Here is a 22765-nt window from a genome sequence, read left to right as displayed (position 1 = left end):
TATGTTTGAATTAATAGTTGGTTGTTTGGATTTTTTTTGGCGCATTAGCAGCTAAGGCTATAATGCGCCAAGAGTTTGAATTAATACTGATCGAGATCTGTACCATATGGTACCACGAGAATCGGTTAAATTTTAGCCAGGTGGTCAGTTAAATTCACCGGGCAGTGCACCCATTAGGTCCTGGGGAGAACACTGGAAAAAGAAACTGAGATTTTCGAGTCACAAGATTCAAATTTCGAGGGCACTAGAAAAGTTGCTACAGATTTAAAAAATGCTTATGCGTGCTATTGTGAAATATATAAAGAAAAGAGGAGGCTGTCTTGAAAACAAACAACTCTTGAAGCTTTTCTGAAGAAGATGACTCCTTGTGCTTCAAACAAACCAACAACGAATGCCGAACCAGCAATGAATGATGAACTATCAATGAATAAATAAATATCACATTAAAACGAATTGGACAAGTTGACATAATGATACAATTTCTTAAGCAATAAATTTGAATAAAGATTAATGCACCCTCCTGATTATTAAGAGTAGGAGACCAGCAGAATTACTTAACAAGTACAAGACAATGCTGAAAAACAGTCGGGAGTTAGGGCTGAATTTGAAAATGTCTGCAATTCTTCCCAGACACGATAGGAGGGAGTATATGATGAGAGCCTTGTTGATCAATTCGGCCCTGGAGAGATTGTGCAAGGCTCAAGGGATAGAATTTTTCTCAGCCTGGTCTGTGCTTGTTAACAGGAGAGACTACTTCTACAGGGATGGGATACACTTAAATAGAAAGGGTGCAAGAATATTTGCTGATGCTATCGAGGCAGAGTTAGGTGGGTCGGAAAACTGCTAGCTTGGGGGGATACACGGACTAATAGATTAACAGTAGCTGCTGGCAGAGGTAAAAGTGATTCTTGCACTACTTCTATTGAAATGCAATTGAGCAGCAGATTGGAAAGCAAAGCAAAGCAATGGGAATTTCCAGGACTGCTGGGAGTCAGTGCAACAAGTAAATACACGGACTGTGTTAGTGTAACTAAGAGTAGAAACAGGTGCATGTACACCAATGCTAGGAGTGTAGTTAATAAATTCGATGAGCTTGAAGTGCTAGTCAAGACATCAAAGGCAGATATTGTTGCGATATCAGAGACATGGGTGTCACACAGACATAAGCAGTACAGAACTGGAATTTGGGGAGTACAATGTGTACAGAAAGGATAGACAGGATAGGTAGAGAGGAGGGGTTATACTGTTAGTTAAGAAACAAAATCTAAGGAAGTGCATCCAATTGATGTGAGTGGACAATGCAATGTTGAGTCTGTTTGGTGTGACATAAGCACTGGGAAAAGAAAAATGAGAGGTGTGTGTTATAGGCCTAAGGAATCTGATAGGCATAATGAGCAATTGTGCAGAGAAATAGATTGGACTGGTAAATTAGTGTCTTATAATGGGGAATTTCAATTTACCGGATATTGACTGGAATTTGTGGGTTGGTCACTCACACACTAGCAAGGCTTTTGTGGATTTATTGGATGATTGTTTTCTACAGCAGCATGTTTGGGAGGCAACTAGAGGGAATCTTCATCTGATTATCTGTAGTGATTCTTCATGCATCAAGAATCTGTAGATAAAGGAACTGTAGAAAAAAGTAATTTTTCTGTTTTCTTTCTATCGAAATTGAAAGTCCACTTTTTAAAAAATTCACTTGTCACCCAAGATTTTTTGTTGTCGTCAAACTCCTTTACTCCTTTGAAACATTGGGATTGCTCACTTTTTCCTATTACCAAAAGCTTCAGGTTTTTCAGTAGCATCCATATTTGCACCAAAAAAGAATGTAATTCTCTCCTTACTATTTTTACCACCGAAACATTTATCACCTTTAAAATTCAGTGTCATGTTCAGAAAACATTTAAAAAACAGACCTGTTTCATCAACGTTGAATATGTCTTTGGGCTCGTGGTCCTCCGTAATTTTTCAAACCTGTTTCTTTCCAATGGGTAGAGTCTTCTTCAATTAAAGCTCCTCTTTCACCAGTAATAACTTTGAGTAAGCCATTGCCCTTTTCAAATTTGTCCAGCCAACCACAACTGAATAGAATGTTTTATGCCCCAGAAAAGATGCATACACCATAGCCTTTCATGGAGACCATGAAAAGGTGTTGGTTTTTCGCAAAGGCATTGCGAATTTCAGATTCGGCCTTGATCATTAGATCTAGGGAGGACCTATTTTTGCGGAAGCCATGTTGACAATTATTCAATAGACGTTGGAGTTTCAATGATCCAAGTGAGTCGACTGTGGATCATTTTTTCAAGAATTTTACCAAGGCAACTTGACAGCGAGATTGGCCTGTAACTATTAGGACTGGAGGGATCTTTTCCATGTTTCAAAAAGGCCAAAACTGTAGCACGGTGCCAAGAGGTTGGATAAATATTTTCCAGAACATCCGGTTAAAGAAGATTAGCAGCATTTGTAAGTTTTTCTCATCAAGATGCTGCAGCATGATATAATATATGCCATCTGGCGCAGCGGCACTGTTTCGTGTTGTTCTGATGGCTTGTAAAAGTTCACAATATTCAAGAGGATGATTATACGGAAGTGATAGTAAGGTTCTAAAGTTGATGGGTGTCTGTTTGGTGGCAGTCTTAATTTTTTGGAAATTGGGAGCGTAGTTTGATGTGGCTGAGACTTGGGCTCTCTCTCTCTCTCTCTCTCTCTCTCTCTGGTCTTCTAGATATAGCAAATGCACAAGGCATTTTCTATATCTAGAAGACCAGAGAGTTCTTGCACATTGCATGAAAGAACTGGGGAAGGTATGATTGGAAACTTCCCAGAAAGTTGCCTAATTTTCTTCCATATTAATCTGGAGTCGGCATTTCTGTTGATAGTACATGTAAACCAAGAATCTTTCTTGGCTTGCCTTTGAATGAATCATGCTTTTGCCCTTAGCTTCCAATGACAGCTAATTAAATTAGCTGTCATTGGAAATCGACGTAATAAATTGAATGCTTTATTTTTTTCCTTCTTTGCTTTCATGCACTCTTAGTTCCACCAGTAGTTGAATTGCCGTCGGGTTGGGGGATTTGATAATGGAATTGAGTATTTAACTGCAATTAAAAGACAGGATGTAATAAAATCAGTTACTTTTCCGATAAGCTGTAGTTGAATAGTTTCTTTGTTCAGAGTGATTGCTGATTGAAATTTGGCCCATTTAGCTTTAGAAAATTTCCATTTCCTGCAAGGTTGGCCTAATGATGGTTGCGTATTGAGCAGGTTACAAACAATTGGAAAATGGTCACTGCCAATGGGGTCATCCAAAGCAGACCATTAAATGACTGGAAACAGTATCGGGGAACAAATCAACAGGTCGATTGCAGAAGTCTGTCCAGTAGGTGATTGTGCATGTGTATGTGAGTGTGCACCCACTATTAAGAATGGTGAGGTTTTGTTTATCTAGAGTTTCAATCAGTCTGCCCTGTATCTAATTTAGAGGATTCCTATAAAGGGTGGAGGCCATTGAAATCCCCTAGCAAGCAGATAGGGGAGGGTAGCTGTATTAAAAGTTCTTCGAGATCTTTATAAGAGTAGGTATAATTTGGTGGGAGATAGACTGAGACTAGCGTAAATGCAATTTGAGTAATCAGACGCACAGCAACGGCTTCAATTTGGGTTTGGAGAATTATTTGGCTAGCAGGGATCTTTAAGTTAATCGAAATAGCTACACCACCATGAGCAGAGCTGGATGTTCCAATCTCTTCAATAGATTGAGTAGTTTTTTATGGAAACAGAAATTTAAGCAGTTAAATATGTTTCCTGCAGACAGAAAACCACTGGAGAGTAGCATTTAATTAAGTACTGAATGTCATCGATGTTGCTACAAAAGCCTCTACAATTCCACTGTAAAATATAAGGCATTATTTAAGTTTAGAAGAAGCTGTACCTGACGTGGCTGTCTTATAGCATTCTGGCTTTGATTTGTCTCTTTTTGGAAAGGTGGGGCAACCTGTGTCCATATCTTTTTCTTCTACAAATATTTCCAGAATCGGATCTTCCTGTTTGGATGAGTACTGTGCATCCATCGATGTGTCCTGAATAATCTTTTTTGAAGTTGAACTAGGATTATTTGGAGTAGTAGCAATCACTGGCGGATGAGGAGATTTTGCTGGAATCATAAGAGGCGTATTACTTGCTAGGTCTGAGTGCTTCAGGGCATTGGACTTCTGCTGAGAGAGATGACAGCTCGAGCCCAGTCGGAAATTGATATGTTGGATGGAACAGTAACATCAGTTTGTGTGGCTATTGTTTGATTTTTTTTGCAATACTGGCATAGGTACGGTTAGGTATACTGGGTGCAATTAATTTTCTTGCTTCCTGATAACTTTGTTTTCAACTTTATATTTTACAATTTTTTTCTCCATTTTCCACCTCTCACATGTTTTACAGTAAGCAGGATGGTAACCTTTGCAATTAGGACAGGTTATTTCTTTTGCCGAACAGTCATTCTGATTGTGATCGAAGGATCCACAGATGGGACATGCTGGGTTCCCTCTGCATGCCATTTGAGATTGGCCATACTCTTGGCATTTATAGCATCTCAACGGATTAGGAATATAAGGACGAATGCGACAATGTAGATAACCTGCTTTTACTGAGTAGGGTAGATTTGGACTGTTAAAGATGAGAATGATATTTCTGGTGGGTCTGAGTATATTGTCCCTTTTAGTCATAATTCTTTTGACGGCAATTACGTTTTGTTCCTGAAGCTCTTCTTTAATTTCTTCTTCTGTCACATTGAAAAGGTCCCAACTAGATATAACACCCTTAGATGTATTTAGGGTTGCATGGGGAGTTACCTTCACTGGAATTTTAGCAAAGTTTGTCAATTTTAAGAGTTTTTCAGAATGCCTGTAGTTGACAGTTTCTACAAGTAAGTCCCCTGATTGTAGTCTCTTAACCGTCTTGGGAGACCCTGCAATACTTTCCAAGTGTTTCTGGATTAGAAAGAGGCTATTTTGATAATGAATGCATTATTAAGAATGCAGGAAACTTGGTTGCAGAGGAAATGTTGTTTTACCTCTTTGCTTGGGAAGAGTCATGCTCATGTTCTGTGTCTGGTCAACTGCTTGTCGGTTCTAAAGAGGGAAACATATTTTGTTCCATGTTGGTTCCTTTTAGCCCCTGGCAAATGAACTTTTCTGCCATGTAGTGTCATGTACCATTGTTCCTCTGGTCATTTAGCCAATGGGCCCCTAAGGACAAAAACGTTCCATTGGAGACGTATCTAATTGTCCGGGATGTGTGTTCCTGATCAGTGCCGGATTAAGGAATGGGCTAATGGGGCAGTTGCCCAGATTGTCATTCTTACAGGGGTTCCAGAAAAAAAATATTTTATTAAGGTCTCCCGTAATTGATTGCATCTACCCATGTGTTTTTGTGTCTGTAAATTGCGTGTGTTCACTGGTTGATTTGCCTGTTGTTGCTGGTCGAAAAACCCCAGTTTCTGGGGAAAATACCTTGTAATCTACGCCTGAGACCGACTAACTCAACGAGGGAGTGAAAAAACCCCATTAAAGTTCCTTGTGTCATCAGCGGGATTCAAACCTGGGCCTTTTCCACCGGTCTGGGGAAAGGATGGTGACGATACCACTGTGCTACCTGCACAGACTATAATCAGCTTCTGGAGTCCCTGTGTCTGCACGGGTAGCACAGTGGTATTGTCAACATCCTTTCCCCACACTGGGTGGAAAAGGCCCAGGTTCGAATCCCGTCAATGACACGAGGAACTTTAATGGGTTTTTTTCACTCCGTGGCTGAGTTAGTCAGTCTCGGGGGTATTAGCAAGGTTTTTCCCTCAGAATCTGGGGCTTTTCATCCAGTAAAACATACAAATTGACCATAGAACACATGCAGTTAACAGACACAAGACAACATGAATTTAATTAATTCGGGTAGTCTAAAAATAATAGTTTGTTTTTCAGAAGCTGATTATAGCTCAGAGTCGGCGCCTTTACCCAGATTTCTAGGATATACAAAGAAAGCTGAAATAATCTTTCTGACCGGGGGTGCAGGAATACTTTAATCTGGCCATGTTCCTGATGGCCGATATTGAGTATACAATCAAGCCACTTTGTGTGCTTTTATTCTTTTTTTTACTTGTTGTAGAATAACAAAATTTATAAAATAACTGTACTTTGTGCTTTATAAGTGATCAAATGTGGAACTCCATCATTCATTAAACTATAAAGCTTCTTATATTTAGCCTGTTTAACAGGTTGTGAGAACAATAAGAAAATCTGTTTCGTGATAGACACTCATTGACACCGCTAGTTGGAGTGAATGATATACACTTGATAAGAAGCAGACAGGAAATCTCAGCCTTTAATTTCTTATACATCTTTCTTAATTTAAACTATTATGAAATCATTGTCAGTACAAGTGTAATAAGTCAGTGCAACTTTAATCCATTATTTCTTAGCGATGATATCAAAGATTCATATATTTCTTCTGGAATGCATTCATTGAGTTTAATTATGTCAAGAAAAGTTACCACAAATCGATTCGTCAAATTCGAAAAGTACCATATTACAATTCAAACATTTTAATAACACTAGTGTTATTACTTTCATCGATAATTAAACTTAGGTTTCTATTTCCTAAATCAGTTTTAAATTATCTACGAAATGTGGTGCTACAGCATTGTGTATTATTGAAGTACAGTTTGTTCTTAGCAGTTTGAAATCCTTACTTACCCTATTGTCTGAAAAATGAAATTCAAAAATGTCACTAAAATGATCAACTACCCATTTCACAGTGCACTGCTGTGAACAACTACCCAATGATCAATTACCCAAAGCATAGTTATGAAAAATGCTATGCTGCTTTCTGCCTTTGCACCTTCTGTATCGCCAATTTTCTTGAATGGCAATATTCTCTGATGCTGAAAACTAAAGGGCTCTTCATCTTTATTGCGATTAATTTGTAATTATGATGCCTTTCAACTTCACTTAATTTGGCTGTAAGCATGCATGTACAAAAAACATACAAAAAACATTTTAAATAATCACCATCTAATTTGCAGAGTCAGTCTTTATACTGATTGTCCCCGAGCCATTGATCACAAAAGTTTCAGAGAAAGGAAGTTGAAGAGTTCAGAGTGATTGGGTGCAAATTCATATTATAATTTTTCGTATTAAAATCTTTCTCCGATCTATAAATGATCCACCAACAAATTTTCAATAAAAGATATAATGATAACAGAATAATAAAATTACACATTGTTCTGTCAAATTGTAACAAAATGCAAAGAATAGTAAAAAAAATATATTATGATATTAGGGTAGATGTAAATGATTACATCTACCGATATATTTATTTTGTCTGTAAATTGTGTGTAAATTGTTCTCTGGTCGATTTGTCTGTTTACTGGAAGAAAAAATCCCAGTTTCTGGGGTATAAACTCGGCTATCTATGCCTGAGACCAACTAATTCTGCCACGGAGTGAAAAAAACCCATTAAAGTTTCTCGCGCCTTCAATGGGATTCAAACTCGGGCCTTTTCCACCAAGTGTGGGGAAAGGATGGTGGCAATACTACTGTGCTACCCGTGCAGACAAAGCATAGATAAAAAAAATAATAAATCTACAGCAATGAGTAACATATTAACCCCAGGGGGCTCACATCTGGTGAGTATGGGCTTGTCACACCAAGAGTCATTCTTCTCTTTTTTGATGATTCCTTTCTACTTCTGATTCATTCTCTCTCTCTCAGTGTCTTTTGGGAATTTTTTTTGACTGGTGCAGCATAAGCCTCAGGCTTCCTTGCAACATATGACTAATAATAATAATATATTCGAAGGAATGGATCCCACAAAAACCCACGTGATACCTAAGCAGAGGCCAAATAAAATCCTCTGGAGAGTAACAGACCACCTCAATTGGCAAATAATGCCACATTACCTTGACAATGATGCTGCAATGCTGGAGGCTATCCACACAGCCATATACTGTGCTGCTATAGCAGCGACTAGGATTATTGGAAAAGAAACGAGAGACCGACAGCAGAAGAACCGAAAACAGAAGGAACACCCAGCTTGGGAAAGAAGACTTCAGCAAAAGATAGAAGAATTAAGAGTCAAGATAGGACAGCTGACCCAGTACCAACAGGGTAATAGAAGTAAGAAATTGATTGAAAAGGTGAAGAGCATACTCAAGAGAGACAGTGCCCACAGCAAATAAAAATCAGAGAATAGGAGAATACTTTGACACACTGAAGCAGAAACCTCCTCGCACTCAGCAAGAGACTAAGCCGATACAAAGAGAGGCCCTCAAAGGAAAATAAACAACCAAATCTTCGATGAGGATCAAGGAGCCTTCTACAGGAAACTGGAAGAAGATGAGAAAGCAGGAAACGGACCACCCGAGAAGAATACGATCGAGGAGTTCTGGGGAAATATCTGGAGCAGTGAAGTAAGACCTAACAGCCAAGCCCAATGGATAGAAGTATAATGGAAGAAAACCAAGGACGTACAAGAGACAAGAGAGATTCGAGAAGAAGTAAAACAGTTGATAAGGAACACCGACAACTGGCGAACCCCAGGAACTGATAACATCTACAACTACTGGTACAAGAAGCTCACCTACACACACAAGCACCTAATCATTCGAGTGAACTGCTCTGCTAGGTGCTTGTGTGTGCTCACCTACACACACAGGCACCTAGCAGAGCAGTTCACTCGAATGATTAGGCACCCCGGAGACAATCCCAAAGTTTCACACTGAAGGAGTCACATATCTGAAGCCTAAAGATGAAGATACGAGAAACTCGGCAAAATACAGGCCAATCATCTGCCTCCCAATGATGTACAAGATCTGACCAGCTGCATAAACAAAAAGAAGATATCAGACCACTTAGAGAGCCAGAACATAATGGTCGAACAGCAGAAAGGATGCAAGCGGAGAAGTAAAGGATGAAAGGAGCAATTAACCATAGATGCGGAAGTTATAGAGCAAGCCTACAAGAAGCATCACAACCTATAAAATCGATTACCACAAGGCCTTTGACTCCGTACCTAATTGCTGGCTAATAGAGATCCTGAAGATCTACAAGGTCAATCCGATAGCGACAAACTTCCTAGGAGCAACAATGGCAAAATGGTGTACCACCATTAAGGTCGAGAACATCACAACCAGATCAATCCCCATCAGAAGAGGAATCTTTCAGGGAGATGCTCTGAGCCCACTGTGGTTCTGTCTAGCACTGAACCCACTATGCGCTATGCTTAATGGCAGCAAGTATGGATATAACCTCAAAGAAGGAAGAAAGAACCTGTACATCCTCACCCATCTGATGTACATGGATGACATCAAGATCTACGAGGCAACCGAGAAGCAACTCCAACGACTACTCCAGATCACTGAAGAATTAGGTGCCTCCGTAGCCAGGTGAGCAGGAGCGACAGTGCATAGCACACGCTTCTTGATTAGACCGGGGTTCGAGTGCGTGACCACTAAATATGGAGGATGCGGAAAGGTCAGGGAATGACCACTGCATATCCCCAGAGTAATATGGCCTTAGTTGCTAATGCTCCTAAAAAAACTAAAATAACAATTGAAGAATTCAGCAAGGTTCAGGATGGAATTTGGCCTAGACAAATGCACGACCCACCCACTGAACCATTGAAAATTAGTCGGCCAAAACTCCCAGATGCTGACTGGTAAAGAAATCGAAGCTATGATAGAAGGAGAGACCTACAAATACCTAGGGATGATGGAGGCTCAGCAGTTAAAGCAAAGGAAATCAAGAAGTGCCTGACCGAAAAATATCATCAGAGACTCGGAAGCCCACTGAAATCAAAACTAAACGGAGGGAACACAGTTAAAGCCATAAACACCCATGCAGCTCCAGTACTGATATACTCCTTTGGGGTCATAGATTAGACTAACACCGAGCTAGAGGATATCATGCAAAAGACAAGGACAATGATGACCAAGAGCTGTCAACACCACCCGAAGTCAGCAGTGGAGAGACTAACAATAGCTCAGAAAGAAGGAGGAAGGGGGCCTGACAGAGCAACAGAAAATAGCGATAGTTAACCGGAAGGATTACTTTGAGAACAACACATCACCACTCCACCAGGCCATAAGGAAGACAGATAAGTGGTATACCCCACTCAACCTAAGCAAAGAGCTCCCTCCCGCCCAGGCAGCACAAGAAACGAAGCTAGAAAGATGGGCAAAGAAGACGCTCCATGGTAGACACAACAATGACCAATAACATTGCTTCCAATGCATGGCCCACGAGTGGGAAGCTCTTCCACAAGGCTGAATGAGTCATGCTGGCCATATTAGACCAGGTAATCAACACCAGAAACTATATAAAATACATCACAAAGGAGCCCGGAATGTCAGAGGACACATGTCAACAATGCCAACTGGCCTCAGAAATGATCCAACACATCACAGGGGGATGCAAGGTGATCACCCAGAGTGAGTACGCTCGTAGATAAGACTACGTAGCCAGGATAATACATCAGAAGCTAGTGAGGAAATGTCAGTTGACCAGAATAAGTGTACCATACTACAAGTATGAACTCCCAGACAGTACTAGAGACCCCCAACCCATAAGCTGTACTGGGACCATGCCATAATAACGAATAAGACCATCCCACACAACAGATCGGACATAACCCTTGTGGACAAGATGGAAAAGGTTACCTACCTGATTGACATACCGGTGCCCAACACTAGCAATGTCCAGAAAACCCATGAGGAAAAAATTAGGAAGTACACAAACCTGAGACATGAGGTCAAGGAGATGTGGCATATGCAAGAAGTAACGAACATCCCGATCATCGTGTCAACCACCGATATGGTGCCAAAGACCCTACATAGCAGCCTAGCAGCAATAGGTCTCCCAGAGAACACCTACAAGGAACTCCAGAAAGTTGTAATCCTGAACACCTGTAGGATCGTCAGAGAGTTCCTCGACCTACACTAACCAGACATTACAACCGCCCTGTGTACTTGGAAGCAGTACCCGTCATGGAGTGGAATCTCCCAATCATGGAGAAATAATATAAAGGCAACAATAATAATAACAATATAATATTATTATTACAAACTATACAACGTTTGACGACATCATGGACCATTCATAATTTGTGAATGAACCATAATGTAAACTTAAGAAAACTGGAATAATAAATTCACTTACATTTAATAATAAAATCAGTTATTACAGAATCACTTCAAAGTTGGCATTGCATTGCGCACAAAGGAAATCAATGCCTACTTCTTTATTCAGAGGTGCGCATTCATTGTTCACTTAGCGCAAAAAAAAAAGTGCGAACAGGAAAAATAAATTTTTGAAATTCATAGTATATATCTTTCTTTGATCCTTCTACAAATTTTCAATAAAAACAAAAAATAATAATAAAAAAAAATACTGACACCAGAGTAATAAAATTACAAATCGTTCTGTCAAATTGCAACAGAACGCAAAGAATAGCAAAATAAATTAATAAATGAGTAACATATATTAGTATCAAAACTGGACGTCATGGATCATTCATAATTTGTGAATGGCCCACATTCACAAATTATGAATTCACAATTTGTGAACAAAAACTGGAAACTAATAAAGACTGGAATAATAAATTTACTTACCTCTTCAGCCATTCTATCACAAGTTGGAAAAAAAATGGTGGCAATGAGTAAATTTTTTAATGTTCTGAGAAACTTAAAAATGTAGAATCATAGAATGGTACATGATGTTTGTTCAGAGCTGCAGAACTTTTTCTGCCAATAAAGCAAATGAAAATCTCTGTGATTCATTGAATTTTTTTGTTTCATTTCTCACTCTCTTTTTCCAAATTACTCCTTCAATTAACTTTGCTACAAATTTTTCCAACACAAACAAAAACAGAACAGATACAGTACATATAAAATGGTTATAAAGTTTTTTTCACGGCCAGTAACACAGTCCGTGTCTTGTTAGCTGTATAGAAACAGAGCAATTGATAAGGGTAGAATGTTGTTGTTAAAATGGCAAATGAAAACATCAAAAACCACAAACTTAATGCTTTGTGGTGACCGAAGTACCATATTTCCCCATGTATAAGACGCACCTTTTTTCGAAAAATTTGGGGTCTAAATACTGGGTGCGTCTTAATACAGTGGTTATAGATTTTTTTACTTGCATTTCCCACTTTTTCGCACTTGTTGTCTTTGCGCTCATTGTTTTGCACTTGTTACCGGTATATTAGGTTACGTTTTGCCACATTCTGCCCAGAAATGGCTCAGAAAAGATTTTCGTACAGTGCTGAATTCAAGTTAAAAGTGATCCAGTTTGCAAAAGTGAAGGAAAATCGTGTTGCTGAAAGTAAGTTTGGTCCTCCTCCAACTGAGAAAACAATCCGAGACTGGCTACGGGAAGAAGAAACCCTACTGAAAACGCCACAGCAGAAGAGGGCCATGAGAAGGCCTGTACATCAGACTGTGATGTTCAGGCAACCCCCATAGAATCTGTGTGGTGTGAGTTAGTTGGAAGCAAAGGAACAATGAGAGTGGGAGTAATCTACAGATCAGAATACTGTGAAGAATATGACAGAAGTCTTTACATGTATATGGAATGGGCAAGCAAGCGTGAATGTGTTTTTATGGTTGACTTTAGTCTGCATCAGATTGATTATAATAGGCGGGAGGGAAACTCACCGTGGAGGAAAACTTTTTTATATAAACTAGATGATTATTATTTGTACCACAAGTTAGAGAAAGCACTAGGTGTGAGAATATTCTTGACCTAATCATTACTAATGAATCAGATGACATCACAGGGCCTAAAATACAGGAACTATTGTCAAGAAGTGATCATGTAATCATAAGTTGGAAGATAAAGAATTATTTTGCAGGTTAAAGGTAAAGGCGTGGGTTTTAACTTCAGAAGAGGGGACTGTGACAGTTTAAGGTGATATATATGACATCTGTAAATTGGATAGATTGCTGAGAGATGGTCAATACTTTTAAATTATGGAGTACTGTTAAAGCAAAAATTACAGTGGCCATGAACAAATTTATACCTGTAAGAAAATATTGTAGGAGGGGGATGCCTAAATGGATGACTGCAGAGCTGGCTAGTCAAACAGCAGAAAAGGATAGCACAGGATGGTTACAGAGCAATGAAGAATACCGAAGCCTACAACAGGTAAAGTTGATCTGCAATAGTACCACAAATAAGGTCAGGGAGGCCAGGGCTGCATATGGGAAAGCATTGGCTAAGAGAGTAAAGAATGGGGACAAGGAATTTTTCATGTATGTGAATACAACAAAGAAGAATGCTAATCAGATCAGATCCTTGTGCACTGGGTGTGGGAGTCTTACATAACCCCAGCTGATGTTGCGGATGAATTGAATAGGTACTTTGCATCGGTCTTTAGTGATGAAAGACCCTTCATGCTCAGAAGAGGCTGAGCCATATGAAATTACTGATGCCATAATTACAGATGACTGTTTATGAGAAAAACCTTTGAGCATAAAGGCAAGTAAGGATTCCAAGGGTGATGGCATATACCCTGTAGTTTTGAGGGAGAGCGCATGGGAGTGAATTGAATCATTGAGGTTAATTATGAGGCATCTTTGCAATCGGGGAGATTCCTTTAGATTTGAGAAGAGCCAATGTATTGCCAATACATAAACGTGGTTCTAAGAGTGAAGCTGGTAACTACAGACCGGTTAGTCTGACTTCAGTGGTAGGAAAAATCTTAGCGGTAACAATTGCAATACAGAAACATTTAGACAGATATGGTATTCTGAAAGACATGCAATATGGCTTTGTTAAGGGTGAATATCATTAGCTGGATTTAGGGAACAATTTTGACATTGGATTTTAGCAAGGCAGTTGACTTGGTCCCTCATAAGAGATTACTGTATAGGCTTGAACAGGTTAGGATTACTGATAAGATTCTAAGATGGATTGCTGGGTGGCTGCAGGGCAGAAGGCAGAGGGTTGCGATTAATGAATATTCTTCAAATTGATGTAAAGTCAGGAGTGGGGTCCCTCAAGGTTCAGTTCTTGAACTACTATTGTTTCTCATTTTTATAAATGACATCGACAAAGGGGTAGAAGGTGTGATGTCAAAATTTGCAGATGATGTAAAGACTGGCAGAATCGTTAATGATCATTGTCAAGCAGCATGCCTTCAGGATGACTTGAACAGACTTCAAAAATGGTCAGAGAAGTGGCAGCTATGTTTTAATGCTGCGAAATGCAAGGCCTTGCACTTGGAGAATAGCAATCCACAAATAAATTATACACTTAGTAGGGTTGAATTAAATACAGTGGAGAAGAAAAGAGATCTGTGGGTTACAATACAAGCAGATATGAAGTTTTCTGAACAGTGTAAACAAGCAGCCAGGAAAGCCCATGGTGTCCTATCAATGATTTATTGAATGTTATCCTGTAAAGATAGGCATGTCATAATCTCACTGTATAAGGCAATTGTAAGACCACAATTGGAATACTGTGTTCAAGTATGGAGGCCACATCTGAATAAAGACAACAAGCTTTTTGAAAAGGTTCAAAGACAAGCAACTCGGATGGTGAGATCGGCAGAAGAACGCCCATATGAGGAAAGACTCCAATTGTGTGGGCTACAGAGCTTGGCAACCAGGCACCTCAGAGGTGACCTGATTGAGTTTTATAAGGCTCTGAGAGGGATTAGTAAAATATATGAAGGTGGAATTACCACTGTATAAAAAGAATTCCAGAACTAAGGGTCAGAAATACAAATCACAGGGGTTGAGATTTAAATTAGATCATAGGAATTTTTCTTTAACCCACCAGTCGTTGGTTGCTGGAACAAGTTGCCCTAGCAAGTAGTTGAGGCTGACAGTTTGAATAAATTAAAAGGTCAACTGGATTAGGTATCTGTGTGAGGAAGAAAGCATATAATTTGTATTAGCTTATCTACTTGTTTTTTTTTCCCTGCCCGAGCAGGAAAATCCTGTGGCTTCCTTGCACTATGTGGCGAATACTATTACTATTACTTTCTCCCCATTAAGAAAGGGCCTTCAGATAACTGACAGTACAGCCTGAGTGGGTGGACAGAGGCTGTTATTGCTTACAATGCAAGGAAAACTTCATGTCTGCTTTTATCAAAAATCCTAAATCCTGCTCATTCTGAACCACTTTTAATTCCTTGTTTCATAGTCTATAAGTCACCACCCTTGGATTTCTTTCTCTCAATTGCGATACCTTATAATATTTATGATTAAACTACAGTTGCCAGCCATCCAAATATATCTGTAACCAATCTAATTCATTTTGAGTCAGCATAGTTTGGTGCTGATTATTCACCATCCTATCCACTTTAAATCATTAGCAGACTTTGATAGCCTGTATACCCTCACTAGTATCATATTAAGGAAGATACAAAAGGGAATCCCAACAGTGCACCTCTAGCTACATAGTATAACCCACTCTGAAGAATGACTACTGATAACCATCCTCTTTAAAGCAAATAGGGCTTTACAATTTTTGTGAAAACAGAAATCTGATGGATTTTGTTAATTCTTAATTGTGTGGGTTTCACATTATCATAAGAATTCAACAGCTTCTCAGAAAGGCTACTGTCACTTGCACTGAGTTAAATCTCCAAGTGAAAGTGCCATACTGGTAATAAATTTTAATGATAATAAAAAATAAAATATTCACAATAAACTGATAACTAAAGGTTATGTAGGGAAAACATTACATAACACTTACGCTTAATGTTTTAGACACATGAGTTCCATTGTCATTTAAATAAGATGTTGCAACAGGCAAATTATTTGAATCATTACTTAATCTTGTTCTATCTAGCTGGGCTAGTATCTCTTTCTTACGTTGTTGAAGTGAAGCAAGACTCTGTGATGCCAGATTCTATATTCCAGAAGAGAAATGTTATATTACAGATATCTGTGTCAAACGTACATTCAAAAAAATTGTTTAAAGAATGAATATATTGTTATTATGATTAATAATTTTCTACATCTCTTGACTAAAAAATGAGTATAGTAAAACAGTTCAATCAAAAAATAGAAGAGGCCTGTGGCACTGGGTTCCATGGATAAGAAATAATAATTCAGTACGAGCAGTAACTAAGTGTTTAAAAAATTATTAACGGAAGCTTTCAAGATAACGAATCTCCTCCTCATCTGTAGGAGTACATACATACATAAATGTGAAATATTTATGTATGTATAAAATATAAAATGTTAAGAATGGAATGATATTTATATTTATATTTTACTCCTATGGCTGAGGAAGGGATTTATTATCTCGAACGCTTCCGTTAACAATTTATTAAATACTTAGTTACTGCTCATACTCGATGTATTGAATTATAATTCAATCAAGTTTGTTAGAACTATCAAAATGGATGCTTCAATTTATCCAAATTTAGAATAATTCATATTTTTCCATCTTTATTTTTATGTTAAAAAAGTGAAAACCAAGATTTATTTAAATTAGCATGGCATCATTATCACAGTTATGCTCGTGTACATTAACCTGTTCGAGGAATAGCATTAAACAATGCAAGGCTAAACACTAATCAATTACACACTAAAACAATAAACAAACACTAAACAATAAATTGAAAAAATTATTAGAAGGGATGATCAGGGATTTAGAAAGTTTTTTATTTACTTTTTTTCTTTTTTTTTTTATTGGCTAATAACTGTATAAGCTTTACTTGCTTGCATCATTTGCTAATGCTGATACTAATTTAGAAATTAAGATGAAACCAAACACAGATAGTATGGTACCACTTACCCTATGATAAGTTTAAGCAAGGAGAAGGGTAGTGTATGATTTCAGAAACATCAAGTGGAATTGATAAAGTGTCATTGGACTAAAATATATATTGTTTTCTTTTAACTTGTAGATCTCAGGGAACTGAGATCTACAAGTTAAGAGGTATATTTTACTGTGCCTTTCTGGGGTATGGGATAAGCTCCCTTTCATTTTGTTACATATCTCCAATGTAAGCATCAAGTTTATTACTAAAATTTGATGTTAATCAAATTTCAGTAATAAACTTGATGCTTACATTGTTACTAAACAACACTGTTAATTCTAACTTTTAGATAAATGGGGAAGGGGGTTAAATCCATGTAATCATGGTATACAGATGTATACCATAATTCTTTTAAAATTTGATTGTTACAAATGAAAACTGAAACAATATACAAAGGCTAAAATTCATTTCTTAATTAAATTTATGTGCAGTAGAGCTTGATAATTCAAAATTGAAGAGGGCATCAAAATTACTTTGAATTATCTGATTTTTACTAAGCAGTCAACGGAATTTACCTCTGAAAACTATCTGCAATATGAATTTTGCAAATGTGATCACTATTGGAAAATTAGTTATGTAATGCCTACCTTCTATTGCATATTGCTGTCTGTTCCATTTCGAAAAAATTCCTTTTTTTTTGTACAAGCAAACATTTGACATTTCTATGTTTTCCCTACTGCTTTTAAGTATAGCACAGTAACTAATCTAGATATAACTCTGTTTATACTGCAAAGTAAAGTTTCCAAAGTACTGTTGTTCCACTTCAATATACACTCATCAGCATGAGGAAAGATTGCCTACCCACGCCTAAGTGATTTCCTTTGTTCATCTTATGAATTCCATGATCTCTTTGTTCTTGAGATATGTGAATAGTGTGTGGTGAGGGAAAACCTGTGTGACCAGTAAAGTACTAAGAGCTGCATCTACTATCATATGACCTCGAATCGCTCTGGAAACAACTTTTCCAGCCATCATATGTGGCACAGCATTTGGTCTGTAGATTTCTTGAAGTACTTCAGACAATCCTGAATCATTCATCAGAGTACCAATTGTGCCCAAAAGATTAGTCAGAGTGTGAAATGTTCCCAGCATTAAAACAATCTCTTGCAGGTCTCTTTGTTCATTGATGATTCGGGAAGCTTTCCAAAATAAAGGCTGATCAAAGGTAATACATGGGACGTTTTGATCGTGTGCTACCTTGCTCAGATATCGTAGAGTCGAGAATATGCAGGTCATGTCACTTGCCGCCATATCTATAATGGGAAGGAACGTGACTGATGCCACACCTGGATGTGAAACAGTTGATCCACAGTGAATTGCTTGCATTGTTCCTGACCAACTTGAACCTGATCTTTCTGCTGCACAGATCTGCCATAGAAGACTAAATCTACTTATCGAGGCAGTGGGTACTGGAAGTTTGCTGAACGAGAAGCCCCTCAGCATGCTTCTCGCATTTCATATATTCCCTAATGTCAACTGTTGCAACCTTATTAATGTCACTTTCATAGGTGAAAGTGACATTAATAAGGTTCCGCCTATGAATAAGTGGATGGATCTTGATTTTTGGAGTTATTGCAGCAATCATAGCCATTCTGCGAAAGGTATTTTTCCCATCCAAAGTGCAGACATGATCGATGTTATCTGCTGCTTGAAGCAGTGTAGTGTTTTCAGCAAAATTAAAAGAGCCACAGTCACCTGATACCATGGCATTTCTTTCGAATCGCGTTACTTCTGCATACGATGAACAGTAACCAAGATGGTGGAGAAAGTCAATAAGGTACCTTGACCTACAGTTGTGGTGCAGCTGAACAAATTGATCTGTAATGAAAAATATTTGCTATAGAGCTGTGAATTAGTTTATTTTTACATTTAGGAGGAAACAGCCAGTCCGCCATTTTGGAATACATTTTTGGAGGTGTTCCCATGGTTTGATTTCGTCAAATTTTGGATATGTTATTCAGCAATGATTCCTGAGCTGGAAACTCTTTAGAATGCTTCTGAAGCAATTTTGCCCAGGTTAAAGAGAAAATTGCTTTAGTTTGCCGGGACTATTCACCAGAATTCAATGCAGAGAAATGATTAAACTTTCAGCAATCCATCACATATGGTACTCAAAACTGTATGTGTTCACTTTGTTACTGGAATTTCATTACAGAACAATGAAATTTTGTGCTGTTTTGTGCATGATGCAGTTTCAAAATGTACCTCTTGAGGAAACCAAATAAACAGGGTATGAAGTTGTGCCTAATGATTAGAAAACTTTTTCCTGTTTATGTTGAGAGAGAAAGAGAAATAACAAGGCAGCCTTTTGATCCCTATAACAATCAAGGCTTATTGGTCCAATAAGTCAAATTAAACTCAAAAAATTTTAAAATGTAATTAAAAGTAATATCTACTTTTTAATTCACAAAAGTTTTCATATCTTTAAATTCATCACAGGCTTTTACTGCACAGTGAGGAAAAAAAAATTATTTCACTCCTTCTATAGGTATCAATCCAGCTTTGAATTTTCCAAACTCTCAGTCTTAACTTATTCCAGTAATTAACAACCCACTTGCTAAAGGAGTTAATCTAATGATTCTCATATATTGAATACTTACTTCTCGATTTCAGGTAATAGAAATAGTTGATTTTATCATAATCAGAGAGATTCAGGGGGGCTATCTCATACACATGGGCAGCACATATTTGTGCTGCCCACGTGTATGTTTTTTAAGGGTGTGTTATATTGCTGTATGTATATTTATGGTTTCATGGTAATTTCTAAAAAGGTTATCATAATGCATTCACTTATGTACAAATTGTCTTGAAAATATTCCAGATGTCTTATCTATATTTCTAGTTTTATTAATTTTTACAAAAAAAATTATTGCCAAAAATTCTTTTATTACAGATAGCAACATGAGTTGCCAGAGTCTGTTACGGAGAGCAGCACGATTTGCCATGTCTAGAAGTTGACAAAATTAAATCACGTGACAAACAAATAGATGTAGAATATACTACTGCAGTAAAAAGTAATGACAAGTTTTTTTTTCTTCTGTTTTGTGAATTCTGATTTAATTTCTGAGAATAATTTCACTCTAATATTAGGCAATCAAAATAAAAACAAATTAATATTTAAAAACAATTCCGCACAAAGTTTGATGTAGAAACTAACTCTACAGAGCCTGCCACTATTGATAAAACAACCACATGAAAAAACTTACACACTGGAAAGCTTCCATGAAAAAAGAAAATACAGTTCATTGATTTTAGATCATTGTATAATTGAACAATGCACAAGCAGCACTAGATCAAGGTATTATTCTTAAAATAAAGAGGGTGTATGGATCTACTTGATAAGTCACCTGATCCACAACAGTGGGAGGAATTGATTTGCCTAGTTCTACTCACAATTATCCTTATAAATAAAAGAAAATCTAGGCAAAATACTGTATTACGGAATTTTTATTAATGTTAAACATGGCCTTAATTAAAGTCAGATACAGTACAGTTTACATACCAAGAAAAATAGTATGGTTTGATATTATTTAGCAGATTTCATTATTATAAATCCTGATAATTTAAATCTCTTGACCTGAATTATCATAGTAGGTAATAATGAATTCTACTGTATATAATAAACAAAGATAAATATACAATAAAAGATAATAAACACCTCAAATAAAGATAATAAAGAAAAAGATTTGAACACATGAAGGTAAAAATGAGAAAATACCTGTATAACTTGATTGCTGGATATTCTTAATGACACAGATGAAGGAAGAGTGTGCTGATCATGCACGGAACTTGTATTTGCCATCAGTGTGAATGAGGAAACTGTGGGCACACTACCACTATAAACAGCATCTTGCACTGAGGAAGTTAATGCCATTCTCACACTGGTAGGCTTTGATAAAGCTGAACAGCCTGCATTCAGCTGTGATGGGGACATAATAGCAGCAGGAATTACACCTAAAATTGGGGTAGTTGCAGAAGCACTGGAATATGCTTCAGGACATAGAAGTGGGGTAGCAGTAGCAAGAGGTCGATAAGCGGCAGACTGATGAGCCAAAAGTTGTGCAGAAGCTGTTGCTGACAAAGGCTGGAAAGCAGGACTATCTGGATTAAGGGCTGTATTCTGGACAACAGTGGGAACACCAGGCAGAGATATCTGAGATGTATTTCGTGTTAAATGTGAATTGGTATGCAGTATCGTTTGACTCGAACCAACAGAAAGTTGCCGCGAAGAAGAAGAACCTAAGATCAGAGGAGAAAAAAAAACAAGATAAACATTCATGTACAAGGTATACTATCTATTTGCAATCAAAGCATTTACACAGTATAAGACCATATTTCCCTTTTAACATAAAGATATCTCTACATCAGAATTAACCACATCACAGAAAAAACAAATCAATAACAAGATTTTAACTCCATCAACAGAAAACTTTACAATTTACTAAACCATACACTTTTTTTTCCCTATTTTGACAAAAAATGAAAAAAAAAAAAAAAAAATCTGGACCTGATTTACGTTATCCATATAAAATCACAAAAAATCCATAAATAAATTATAATTTTACAGTTAAAACCTTAATAGTTATTCCATCACTTATGGTAAGATTATAGACATAAAATTAGGTAATGATGTTTGTTTGTTTGTTGTTTGGTTTTTTAAGGAGCATTAGCAACTAAGGCCATATTGCTCCGGGTTATGCGGTGGTCATTCCCTGACCTTTCCGCATCATCCGTATTTGGTGGTGACGGGCTCGAACCCCGGTTTAATCAAGAAGTGTGTGCTATGCACTGCTGCTCCTTCCCACCTGGCTACGGAGGCACCAGGGTAATGATGTCACCTACCTTTAGAAGTGAAGGAAAAGCTCAATCTCCTTTTACAATGGTAAATATACCGCTTATTCCAAATTATACTTCTGATTTGTTGATTTACGTTATAAAGTATAAAGTAAATTATACTTTAAATTACTTTATATTATAAAGTAATATAAAGGCAAACTGCACAGTGGGTAAAGGCATGATTGAGAGAATCTTTCTAGAAGTTTTGTAGAATCTTGATTTAGAAAGTATGCACATGAGTACAGTTTCTTTTTTTTTTTGTGTGTGTCCTTGTATCACGGTGGCTCCTAGGCATAAGGCCATCTCCACCTAGTTCATCTGTGATGGCATAAAATCTCTGTGAAACAGGCTTGATAAAAGAATTACTGCGTGTCCTGTTTGGTGTGCTGTTAGTGTCAGGCCACTTCGCCACCAGGGTGCAGCCAGAACCTGGGCAGCTGCTGCCCAGGTGCCCGTACCTAGGCATGAGGAGCCAGGTCAGTGTCTATTATTCTCTGTGAGTGCTGTAATGCACAAATCCCACGCTCAACAGAAGAAGTGCAATGCTGGTGGGTGACAGTTTGTATTAGAAGCCATTCTAATACAAACTGGTTATAAATTAAATAGGGTACATTTATGCCCTATGGTGGCTGAGCCTCTTCAAATGTGAAGTCTCACCCATCAGTTCTGCCTCACAAACTGATCTCTGGGAAACACTCACTAAAAGGGGTCCACTAGGATAAACAAAACCCTTGGCCTTGGGACAAAAGAGATGAACCTATTTGTTTTGAGGCTAAGGAATATGTCACCCAATTTCCGCTGATCAGTATTTGGCCAGTGTTCTTTCATTTCTTTTCTAGGTGTCAGAGGACAGTAGGTCATTGTTTCTGCAGATATCTCAGTAAACTCTGTAGCAGTCCGTCCGTGTCATTTTTTTTAAAACACATTTATGTTTCAAAAAAAAATTTTAGCTCAGCAGTGTGATTTAATTACTCCTGACTTCATATCCACAGAAACTGGTCCACCAGAGGGAATGCGCTTTTAGCAAAGTCACCTATAAAGCAGTAAAGCATTACTTTTATAATTAGATACAAGTAATTACAGTAAACCCCCGCTATTCGCGGTT

General features: G+C 37.7%; 1 protein-coding gene across 1 annotated transcript in view; it reads right to left on the bottom strand.

Moving 5' to 3' along the window:
• Positions 1-22765, bottom strand: part of roq (RING finger and CCCH-type zinc finger domain-containing protein roquin) — a 711471-nt gene that overhangs the window by 254966 nt on the left and 433740 nt on the right. Inside the window, exons 14-17 of the mRNA XM_090390025.1 lie at positions 20543-21063; positions 18311-18628; positions 18171-18179; positions 15750-15905 (exon numbers count right to left, since the gene is read on the bottom strand). Of these exons, the coding sequence (XP_090246151.1) occupies positions 15750-15905; positions 18171-18179; positions 18311-18628; positions 20543-21063 (1004 nt within the window). The remainder of the gene's footprint in view (positions 1-15749; positions 15906-18170; positions 18180-18310; positions 18629-20542; positions 21064-22765) is intronic.

The sequence above is a fragment of the Mastigoproctus giganteus genome, chromosome 2 (genome assembly GCF_048544385.1).
Source record: "Mastigoproctus giganteus isolate SK-2022 chromosome 2, ASM4854438v1, whole genome shotgun sequence".
Classification (NCBI taxonomy): Eukaryota; Metazoa; Arthropoda; class Arachnida; order Uropygi; family Thelyphonidae; genus Mastigoproctus; species Mastigoproctus giganteus.
This window is presented reverse-complemented; position numbering and strand designations above follow the sequence as displayed.